This window comes from Phoca vitulina, unplaced genomic scaffold (assembly GCF_004348235.1).
Source record: "Phoca vitulina isolate PV1807 unplaced genomic scaffold, GSC_HSeal_1.0 scaffold5, whole genome shotgun sequence".
Lineage (NCBI taxonomy): Eukaryota > Metazoa > Chordata > Mammalia > Carnivora > Phocidae > Phoca > Phoca vitulina.
In genome coordinates, this window is record NW_022589708.1 from 72282105 (window position 1) to 72294296 (window position 12192).

Consider the following 12192-nt stretch of genomic DNA (forward strand, 5'->3'; position numbering starts at 1 on the left):
CTTTAGTCTGTACTTATTTTATCCTGCTTTTTATTATTATTTGGGGATTGATATCCCTCTCTTCCTGACTGAATTGTAAACGTTTTGAGACAGAACTGTGTCTGACCTATCTTTGTATCCCTTAGCTGTGCCCCGCACTTAGCAGGAGACTGTTTATTTAGTACCTTTCTGTGCAGACACTGCTAGACAACTGGTATACCTAATCCCATGAACTTAAGAATCCAAAGAAGTAACTAGTATTATCTTTAGTCTACAGATGGGAAAACAGACACTCCAGAAAGGTTAAATTATTTGCCCAAAGTCATACAACGAAGTCAGCAGGAAGGCTGGCTGCAGTCCATGTCCTGTAACCTGTGGAGGGTCCACCCTTCCTCCATTCGTCCCAATCCCTGAGGTGCCGTAGGAACTTGTCCTTGAGGCCTTAGCATAAAATTCAGTTCTTAGACTTTTTCAGTTATCCTGTTATTTGGTTTTCTCTCTACCTGGTTCTAATTTCCTACAGTGATTCCTTTTCCCACTAAGTGCTTTTCTGAAGTCAGACAGCATTAAGAATATGGCTGCCACTGATCCTTTCTACACGTTTCCATCAGCCTGTGTCATTTGCTTCTGAGAAAAGGGGAGACCATTCTCACTTGAGTTGCCATGTCGGCTGCCTCTACAGACGTCCTAACCCTGTCATCTCCTGACATCATCTCTCAGCCTCCCAAAGAGCCCGCCTACTTCTCTCTCCTTCCATCATCTTCCAATTCTAGAGTGCTCTTTTTAAATGACTAATCTTAAGACATGTTACTTCCCTGCTTCGAATTTGCAGTGGTTCTGGATAGGCTCTCATCCTCATCCAGGCACACAAGGTCCTCCCTGGGCTCCTTCTGCAGGCTTGTGGCTTACCCCTCCCTTCACCCCTGAGCTCCCCAGCTGTGCGACTGCTCCTCCTCATCCTCTGCCTGTACACAGTGCCTTCCTTTGGTCTCCACAGCCTTCCTTCCTCCCATCTCCTTCTCCCCCAGACAACCCTATTTATCCTGACAACTCACTTTGACTTGCTTCGGGTGTAGAGGAAAGGACCTCCTGCCTTACCATCACTTTCGCCTCTGTGCTCCCAGAGTACTTGACGTGAACCTTTAACGCGAACCTTTAATGCAACGCTTACCACAGCTTACTCTTCACTCCTCTTTCCCTGAGCATTCGATAAATGTGTTTGCTGGATTGATCTACTTAGAAAACCACCACCGAATGTCTGAAAAAAGACACACGTCAATAGATTGTTTAGGGCAAGAGAGATAAGCCAAATTCAATTAGTTATTAACTCAACAACTTAGTTATGCGTCCAGGACTGTGCAGCACGTGGGAGTATAACCATGATCCCTCACCTCAGTGTGCTTTCAAAACCTGGTTGGAAGCAGATTAAGGTGCACAGGAAACAATTAGAACCAGACCAATAAGAATTTTGAGCTTCTAAGGGCACCTGGGTGGCTCAGTCAGTTAAGCGTCCAACTCTTGGTTTCAGCTCAGGTCCTGATCTCATGGCTCATGGGATTGAGCCCTGTGTCAGGCTCCATGCTCAGCAGGAGTCTGCTTGGATATTCTCTGCCTCTGCCCCTTCCCCCCTCCCTTTCTAATAAATAAACAAATCTTAAAAAAGAGGAATTTTGAGCTCCTCCTAAGGATAAAGTAGAAACACTAGTTTGTATCAAGCAGACCACACAGTGCTGCTAATAAGAGCTCAGGGAGTTCAGAGAGACAAGAAAGGCCATGGGGAGTGAACCAAGGTCTAAAGGAAGCCTCAGAGGTTGTTGGGTTGGCAAGGCAAATGGGGCAGTGAGCTATGAGACAACTGTGAGCCTTCTACGTTGATATCTCCCTTGGCAACAACAAAGTTGAGGTATTTTAAATATTTCCTCTTGTCTAGCTCACGGGGTTTTCTGAGGAACTGGTACTTTTGATTCGTGACCTCTTTTCCCTCGGGTGGCATGAGTCTCCAATAGCACCTGGGGAAATGATAGAGCTTTGCAAGGTGGCTGTGGGCACTTCATGCATATGGCTCTTTGTTTTTACTCATTATTGTCCTCAACTGCCATGCTTTTTGAGTTCTTGTGTCTGCTTTTTATAGTTGTTCTGCCTTCTTCCTGGCTCTCTTTTGTAATTTTTTTCTCCCCCTGCTCTCGCAGTGACAGCTGAACCCGACCTCTCTGCTTAAAAACTGGGGTTGGCTGAGAAAACAGATTCCCTGATCTGCAATCATCAAACCACCTGAAATACTGTACCCATTTACAAATAAATGGAGCCATATCCAAATAGGGTAATGATAAAGTAGCGCAAGGAAATGAGGATGTTTAGTCTAAAAACTAAGCAGTGATATTATTGTTTTCCTCAAATATTTGAGAAGCATCAGACTGAGGAGATGTTTCACTCCTCTGACACACCAGAAAATATAGCCAGAACCAAGGAAGGGAGATGGTGGCGAAATTTCAAGGAGGCAGGTTTCAGCTCCATATATAGTTTGGGATAAGGAGATTTTTTAAAAGTGGGTATTATGTGGATCTTTTTAGTTAGATGCACCATCTCGGATGGATGTACTTGAGGCTCACTGAATAAAAACTGGATCCTTAGATGCTCTTCCAAACTGTTCAGCGCAGGACCTGGTTAGTAATTTTATCACTGAAATTAGATCCTTGCCCTCTCTCTGGTGGCTCTCACTCTGGTGGCCAGGAAACGTCCCCTAGCTTTTGACTTCATTTCCCAATATATGCATATAGACCCTTCACACTGACCTATCTTGTCAGGTTGAGTTTAGGAAATGAAACCAAGCAAATGAGTTGTGTCTGTGGCTATGTTTAACAGATTTAAAGAGGTTCATGAATTAGCCAGGAAGGAAACTGTCTGCTCCTTTTATTTCCCTTGAAAAAGGATTCTTATGCTCATAGATAAAACAATGTGTTATTTTTGTATCTGAAAAGGATGAGTGGACTGTGGAGTCAGAGTGGCTTCTTTAAATAATCACAGGTCTTGTTTGGTTTGGACTGCACGGGATCACACGTGGAACTCTCAGAGAGGAAGTTCTAACGTTAAAAACAACACCACAAAACCATTCGTAACCAAAATAATTTCTGAAATTGACATAGTGCTCAATAGCCCATGCAACTCAATGGGACGGTTTCAAGGAAAGCATGGCACATTCTCATCCAAGGACTTGAGATAAAACATACTTTATTATTGCAAGAAAGAACCACAATGTATATGTAAATACATTCTTCTAACAGATTTAGGCTTTGCTATTGGAATACTACTTCAATAGCATTTATAATTACACAAGAGAAAATACCACGTTAAACATTCTTTTGAGGATGACTGATGGATATGAAAATCATGGAACGCACAGGACTGCCTTAGGGTCCCACAGTCTAAATGCTTGGAGTGGCAGATGGCAGTAGAGGTGAGATTGGCAAAATTATGCCATGATAATGCACAGTAACACATTTCGGGAAAGGACCCACAGAGCGGGAAACATACACTGTGTTCCTTAATCATTTCTGAGAGTAAGAAATAGGAAAAGCCCAAAACTGTCTTGGATATGCAGCCACTCCCTTTTATCCCCCTTGGCCAGGCCAGCTTTTGGGTTTCATTTTTTTCTGATGCTCCTTCGAGCCTGGAGGACCCTCCACGTTAGCTCCTCTCTTCCTGAATCCTGCCCCAAATTCACTCCTCTGGCTCTCCTGGCACTAGGAAGGATGTGATAAACTAATTCACATGAAGATGTTGCTGATTGATGTCACTCCTCTCCTGGGTGTTGGCAACTCAGAAGGGTTCCCAAGGAGAGACCAGCGCTTGCAATGGAGAGATGAACTCGTTACTCACTAATTTCACGCAGAAGGGCTGGGGGACGGGATATGCATGTCTTTGTACTTCAAATCTAAACAATGACATAAAGCTGGCCTTGATCAAGAATTCAAAAAATGGTGATGGAATTCAGTTCTAATAGCTTATGCTCACTCAACATGCATTAGTCTATTCAACTTCTGTGACAACCCAATGGAGATTTTTTTCTACTTGTGAGTGAGAATCTGAAGTACAGAAAGATTTAGGACTTTGTTCAGGGTAACAAAGCTAGGAGTGGCAGAGCTGAGAACCGGATCCGTGTTGAACCATTCTGCTCTACTTCCTCTCAGCTCTAAGGTAGCAGGGGACCCCCTCTGAAGCCAGGTGCGTCACTGCTCCTGAGCTGTGTACCCTTGGGCCAATTACTTACCTTCTTGGTGCTTCATCTGCAAAACAGATGTTAATAATGGTATGCCAAACTTACAGGGTTGTAAGGATTAACACATTCAAACCCGTGTCTGGCATATAATAGAAACTTTTTAACCATTAGCTAACATTATTGTTTGTTAATGTGATAAACCATATTAATTTCCCCAAAACTTTCTGTATTTTAGTTTTCCTACACTTAACCAGGGAGTCACCCAAATGGGGTTCCAAACCACAAAGTTCCTCTTTGACCTAAGGATTTAGGTCAAAGGATTTAGCTTTACTAGCTTTAATAAAAATGTGTTCTAGAACTGATGGCCCATAATAGCAATTTTAAATATCTTTTTTTTTTAAAGCTCTCTTTTTTTAAGATTTTATTTATTTATTTGACAGAGAGCGAGACAGCCAGAGAGGGAGCACAAGCAGGGGGAGTGGGAGAGGGAGAAGTAGGCTTCCTGCTGAGCAAGGAGCCTGATGCGGGGCTCGATCCCAGGACCCTGGGACCATGACCTGAGCTGAAGGCAGATGCTTAACGACTGAGCCACCCAGGCGCCCCAGCTATTTTAAATATCTTTACCTAAAATTATTCTTGAAAACTTACTTCTAATTTAATCGGAATACATTAGTTCTCTGTTCTTAAGAGGGGTTCCAAACTGGTGTACAAAGATTCCCAAAGAGCTTCATAAATAGTAGGAGAGCCAATTTTAATATTCCAATAAGTCTTAGAGAAATTACGTAATAAGGTTAACTGGATTGTTGGTTATTGGATTTTAGATAAAACGAAGTAGCACTTCTTGACTGGCTCATGTGGAAGATCAGGTCTAAGTGTATCTGATTGATTTTCTTTTCATCTATATATAAATATTGAGACTTCCACTGGGCCAGTGCTGGAGATGCCAAATGAACACGAAACACACCCATCTCTTGATGTCTTAAGAATTTAATGGGCAATAAACCCAAATGAACAGTTACCTCAAATTAAAATAATGATAGAACCAGAGAACAACACCTAAGCCACCCTGGCAGGTATGAGGCAAATGTCTCAGGGCAAGTAGTGACCCATTTGTCTGTAGAAAACGATTGGTATTTGGCCAAAGTCTGAGTAGTTTTAGAAAGAAGAGACAAATTGTGATATATGCACTAGGTTTGGATGGAAACCAAATTATCTTGTACTTGAAGTCCAAAAACTAAGGATTTAAAAAAAAAAAAAGAAAAAGGAAAGGGAGTTCTGGGGTTGGGGGGAACCTTGAAAAGAATGGCTACCACTAGGTTCACGCATTTCTCCTGTGAGCTAGGGTGCTCTTGTTACCTGCACATGTGGAGGATGAGGCCGCTGGGGCATGGGGTCCTCGGTCTAAGACATAGCTGCTTGCTTCCTGCCCTTTCCTGGTGACACTTGGGCTCATCTCAAGTCAAGGCAGGTCCCAGAGCGAGAGGCCCTGGTCTTGTGCTTGGGGAGCTTTCCTAACCTCCTGGGAAGCACCACTGGTTCTACTGCGAGAGCTGAGTTTCCAGGCCCTGTGTGTCAGGGTTGGGGGGTGCGGCCGCAACCCAGAGTCCAGCCCTGGGCAGAGGGAGCGGCCGTCACCATCACAAAGGCTCAGGGCAGGGTAGCCAGCCACTGCGGTTACACAGACTCTAGACTAGGCACATCACCCCTCAAGACTCAGTGCCTCCCCTGGGGGGGCATCCGCACTTCCTGTCCCAGGAGGGGTGGTCTGAAGCCTCAGAGGGTAACTGACAGGGAGGGCTCTGTGCAGCAGGGTTAGCGGTCTGGAATAAAAAGTACGGTCACCCTAACTCTTGAGAGGAGCCCCAGTCTGGTCACTCTCCCATATAAAAATAACCTCGCAGCGTGCCCTGGTGCAGGCTTGCACACACGGCCTGTGAGCGCGATGGTCCCAGCCCCAGGGCCCACTCCCAGTTAGTGTCAACCCCACCCTCGTTTCCTCTTGCCTCCTTTCCCCCTGCCATGTGCAGCTGGGCCATTTCCTGGACTGAGCTCATCAGCTGTCACCAGCCTGCTGAAGCTGGGTCTAGTCCGACCAGTGTGGGGTTGTTTGACCTCTGAGAAAACATCCAAGAGCTGCATAGGAAGAGATGTTGCTGACTTAAGTCGGTCTCCTCAACATAAGACTATCCTAATGGTTACTTTCCAAATAAAGCAAGTGAGACAGAGAGAGAGCACAGATACTGCATGATACCCTGTTAAATTCCCATTCTAGTTTTCAGTAAGCAGGGATAGAACACTAGAAAGATCTTTCGCCTGTAATAAACGTTCATCTTGAAGATGTTTCTTAATGAGTTCTTTAAATGTGTAAGTGCACACAAACACATTTGGTCCCACTGAAAGGAATTTTGCCTGAGTAAGGGCTGTGGAATTACTTTGGGGGTCAACTTCCTGCCCCGTGGAATGCAGTGGGAAAGTTCCCACAATGGGAGGGGGCCTCTCCCAGGGCATTCCAGGCAGGAGGCCTCTGCAGAGGTTAGATGCACACAGTGCCATGTCTCAAGATGCTGTCAGCATCTCCAACAGCCCAAGGCCACTATGGCCCGAGCAGGTCCCAGTAAGATTCCACAAAACTTACTTGCAGCATAAGCAGAGAAGAGTGTGAGTGTGAGAGCATGTGTGAGTGTGAGTGTGTGTGTGTGTGTGTGTGTGTGTGTGTGTGAATACAGCAGGGCAGCATTAGACCTTTCACATGGGAGAGGAAAGCCAAACTCATATTAACTTGAGCTTACAATATTCCCATCGAGAAGATGCATACGGAGAGAAAAACTTATCATACTTCGAAACTTCAACAAAGCTGTTCTCATTCTCATGAGGTTCAGGGAAATGGCCACAAGCTAACAATGCAGCAAATGAAGCCAAATTCATTCGTTCATTCACTCACCCACTATATTCAGGATGCCTACTCAGTGCTGGGCACTCTTCTAAACACCAGAGACAGAGCGGTGAACAGGAGAACCCCAATCCTACATTCTGCTGCTTTGGATAGGGACTTTGAACCTATTCACCTGTTCAGATGTGAATGCCAGACTGTGAACTCCAGACCATACCTTTCATCTACCACCATATACCAGCATCTAGAACAGAGCCTGCAACATAGGTGGTGTTCCATGTGTTTATTGGATTAATGCCCATGAACAGGAATTTGACCCTGAACCCTTTGAAAGCTTCATGAAGCTCTTTGGCGACAAAGCTAATCATAATTTACCCACTCACTCACCCAGTCCGAGGAGCGGGGACGGGAATGTGGCCACAGCCCCTGGCAGCCTACATTCTGGTAGAGAAACAGTGAGGACCAAAGCATGGAGGTGCAAGAGGGCTGGTCAATTTAAGAAACGACAAGTATTTTGATGTGATTGGAGCAAGTGGGAGGATGGTAGGAGATGAAGCTGAAGAGACAGGCCAGGTTGGGCACAAAGGATCCAGAGATTTGGACTTTTATCCTGACAGCCACGGGTGCAGAGGTGGGCCGTGCTGGCATTTAGACGGAGGCAAAGTCACGCTGGCTCAGCGAGGAGGAGATCTGGGGGGAGTCAAAGCGGGTCAAGAAGCTGGTGCCGTGGTCCAGGTGACAGGGCCTCGAGGTAGGCAGTGAGAGCCTGGCAGCACAGGAGGGGACAATCTCCTGAGCCTTGGGAGGAGAAGGGGCGGGACTTTGTGTTGGAGTGGCTGGGGAGAAAATGTGCATTTCCCCTCTAGACGAAAAGATCCACTGCAGCAGGGACCGTGGGCTGCAGGAAGCACATGGATAGAGGGAAGAAGGAAGCGGCTCGGCTTTCTAACTTGTGCATTTGCTGTTCTTCAGAGAAACTTCATTGGCTCCAGCCACCCGCAGGCAGCATGGAGTTTAAACCCTTCACACAGATGCTCGAACTCTCTGCAGTCGGGTCCCGGCCTGCCCATATATTGCCATGTGCGCCCCGTCATTTCCCAGCTCTGGGTCCTCACTCCTGCTGTCCCCTCTGCCTCTGTGCCCTCCCCACCTCATCTCTGTAGGCCACCATCCATTTCAAATGTCGCCTCTTCCAAAAAGCGTTAGATTCCCTCAACCCTCATTTCCTTGTATTTGCCTTACGTCTCAGTTAGGTTGGCAGTGAGCCCCCAGAGCGTGACAACTTTCTCCTGCTCATCTTCCCATCTCCTCCAGACTGACTGTCACCTGCAGTAGGAGTCTGTACCTTCTTGTTGAATTGAAACAAAGAGCCCACGAGATGTAGCACTTTGTCTAGGAAATGGGGATATTATTGCTACCTACTTCATGGGGCGGTTCTGAGGGCTTGGCGCATGATAAGTGCTCAGTGATACCATTCCTATCATCCTTTTTTAAAAAAGATTTTATTTATTTATTTATTTGCGAGAGACAGGGCATGAGCAGGTGGGAGGAGGCAGAGGGAGAGGGAGAAGCAGGCTCCCCGCTGAGCAGGGAGCCCAACTCGGGGCTCGATCCCAGGACCCTGGGATCATGACCTGAGCCGAAGGCAGATGCTTAACTGACTGAGCCACCCAGGTGCCCCCACATCATTATTTCTAAAGAGAATAAGTTCCATTTGTTCTTCCCTAGCTTAATAGGGAGCCTCTGTCTCCCTATAATGACGTTAAAGGATGAGACACTACTTTAGAATTCTCCAGAAACTGTCCCCTGGAGTCTGTAAGTAGGGAACCATTGTCCTGGCCCACTGGGGCATTCCTTTCCAAATCCCAAAGATCTTCCTCTCTGGAGGCTTCTCCTGAATGCTTTGGGTCGTTTCTTTTTGGTGGTGGAGAAACTGCTCAGCTTTTGATCTGTGTGTGATTCCGGGAAATGAGGTGATTGGGAAGGACCCCCTTGGCATCCCAGCCCCCCTGCAGGGTCAGCTGCTGCTGCGAAGGTCAGAAACGGAGCCAGAAGTGGGGAGCAGGAGGTGGGCAGTTTGGCCCGACTGTTCCAAAAGCAGCGAGCAGGCAACTCTAACGGTCCTTGAGTTTTATTTTTATTTTTAAAATCAAAGTAGAGGAATTCTGTGAGTCCCAGAGGAGCGCTTTTATGTCATTTTTGTTATTTTTTTCTTTTTCTTTAGAATTTCCTCTAAAACCCTTTAGGGAGATTTCACGTATTCCAGATTTAGCACTTTAATGGGCTTTTGTTCCTGTCTTAATTTTTTCCTTTTTAAAAATTTCTCCTCTGATTTTTAATTAGCTATTTCTGGGATTACAGAGTTTGCAAACTCAACAGCAGAATTTCTGGAAAGTCTTTTCATTTCTGCGTGAGTTTATGATGATAACATCATGCACCCTGCCTGACTCAGAAGGTAAGAGAAGACCTGTCCCAGACTAACTCTTGCACCAGCAGATTGCGTTCGCCATGATGAACCATGTAGGGGCATCAGACCCGTTTTCTAGAATCACAAAGACTCTAAGTTGGACGGTGCCTTTTGAGGATCAGCCTGATGGTTTTCTCTCTCCAGGAACCTCGGACAAGTCTAACCTGGAGCTCATCACTCTGACATGCACCTGTGTGGCTGCAACCCTCTTCTGGCTCCTGTTAACGCTCTTTATCCGAAAACTGAAAAGGGTAAGAACATTTCAGATGAAGTTCTACGTTCCTTTTTACATAATGTTCTAAAATGCTTCTCATGGCCAGAGCAGGCACGGAGCCAATGTTAGACTCTAATCCCCTTCCCCCCTGGCTTCTGTCTCGGACCTGGGGAGCACCAAACATAGATCATTAAAATGCCTCTCAACCGTTAACAGGAGTGTTCACACCCAAAGCTAGAGCAACGAACAGAGGACTATTTCCCAGAAACAGAAGGGATGTTTTTGATATAAAGATATGTCATAAAATCTTTAAACTCAGCATAAGACCTGCAAAGTCTTTCTTATTCTCTGCCAAGAAATGAAAAGGAAAATGCAAAATAGAGACCCCCTCTGACTTACGTCTCATAACATTATGGGAGTGCACACAGCACACGGCGGTTCCGTGCCCTCTGAGCCCCACCACACAACTACGTTCTTTGCTGCGAGGTTCAGCCTGAGCACAGGACATCAGATCTCTATCATCAGGCCTGCAGCCCCACTTGCTTCTCTGCAGTCCGGGGGAGAAGAGCCAACAAGCGTTCATCCATTCATTCATGCCTCCAACATTTACCGTGCACCTGCTCCATGAGGAGCATCAGGCCCGGGGTCAGGCCCTCGGGTGGCAGCGGAGAGGACACACGGAGTGTGCGGTCTGGAGAGGAGCCTGGCTTTCACCAGTTACACAGACAAATGTGAACCTGCCACGCTAGAGGCAGCTGACTGAAAGATGTCCTGTAAGGGGCGGGCAGTCGGGCCCAGAAGGGAGGGGAAAGTGCTTCAGGCCGAGGGAAAGCCTGTGTGAGGCTGGGGCAGGACAGGGACGCCTTGGGAACGAGAGCCTGATGGAGGCCCGTGTGGCTGCCGTGGAGGGAACAAGGTAGGAGGTGAGGCGGGAGAGGAGAGGATGCAAAGGCTGGCCACACAGGGCCTTGCACGCTGAGGTAAGAAATTTAGTCTGTGTTCTGGAAGTAAAAGGAAGTCTGGCATCGTGGGGGTGGGGTGTTGTTAAGCAAAAGGAGGCAATCAGTGTAAGAGAGCAGTGTCTGGAAAGAGAATTTGGGCTGCTATGAGAATGGACCAGAGGAGGCAAGGGTGCATAGAGAGGAACCTACCAGAAGACTTTCTAGTAACCCAAGTAAGAAATGATAGTAGCTCTTAGTCTAAGGGATTAGAATTCAAGACATATTTAGTGGGTAAAATCAACAGGACTTAAAAAGTGTCAAGGAGGCCTCCTCCATTTCTAGAGATTTCTTAGTCCTTATTATCATGCCAGGTCTCATGACGAGCTCTTCATGTAGTATCCCAATTAACCCTTCCAAAAATGCAAAGAGGTAGGTATATTATCATTCCCATCGTAGACAGAAAGAAAGTACGGTTCAGAGAGGTAAAATAACTTGTCCAAAGTCACAAAGCTAGTTAGAGTTGGAGCTGAGTGTTGAACCCAGGTTGTGCGACCTTAGGCTTAGTAACCAAAACCAACGAGGTGTACTTTATAGCGTCGGTATGAGAGGCAAGGCTAAGCAGGAGCCTTCTGTGGTCATATGTAACATCAGGCATCAGCTGCATGGAATGATTGGTCTGGGGATGTGACAGTGAAGGCCACTGCTTTAGAAGGGCACAAAGGCCACACCACTGGCATTTGAAAGGGGAGACAGAGTGCGTAGGGAAGTAGGTCTAACAAAAGCAAAGCTTGCCGAATCTGGAAGGGAGGTCCAAAGGCTACAAAGGAGGGAGGGGGAGAAAAAACTTCAGAGAAAATGAAGTTTAGAGAACGAATTCGAAGGTTGTGGCAGGAAGGAAGGCAGCAGAAAAAGGCAGCCCACTCTCCTCCTCCCCACTCCCCAGAGGAGGGAAGGAGCCCACAGGAGCAGAGTGGAAATAAAGCTGGAAAGGTGCATTGGGACTAAATTGAAGATGGCCCTAGTATTTCTAAAAATCTGAAATCTTGATGTCAATAAGAAAGGATGAGAGCAAGAGATGATTCCTTCCAGAAGAGGATCCTTAGGGAATTTGAAAGGTGATTAATTGTGGGAGGCAAAGAGATACAGGCCCTCAAAAACTATTTCCATGTGGTTTCTGTAACCGCAAGTGAATTCCTCATTGATATGGACTGGATGTTATCCTTTTACCCCCACGCCGCATAGGTCAGCGTTAGAATTAGAGCTAGCATTGATGGATGCTTACTGTGTCCCAGGCCCCGTTCTCATAGCTTGACATGGATCATTTCATGCAATATTCACCACAAGCCTGGGAGATAAGCACCGTCATTATCATTATTTCGCAGATAAGGATACCAGGTTTAGAGAGGTTAAGCGACTTGCCAAGGTTAGGTGCTGGTCCAGAGTTGATCTGTGACTCAGAGCCGGGCAGCCAGCTCAATGCCTGGG

At 46.4% G+C, this 12192-nt stretch overlaps 1 protein-coding gene across 1 annotated transcript in view; it reads left to right on the plus strand.

Annotated features, from left to right (window-relative positions):
- The window catches only part of FLT1 (fms related receptor tyrosine kinase 1), a 170157-nt gene that overhangs the window by 120650 nt on the left and 37315 nt on the right, over window positions 1-12192 (plus strand). Inside the window, exon 16 of the mRNA XM_032403280.1 lies at window positions 9697-9803. Coding sequence (XP_032259171.1) covers window positions 9697-9803 — 107 coding nt within the window. The remainder of the gene's footprint in view (window positions 1-9696; window positions 9804-12192) is intronic.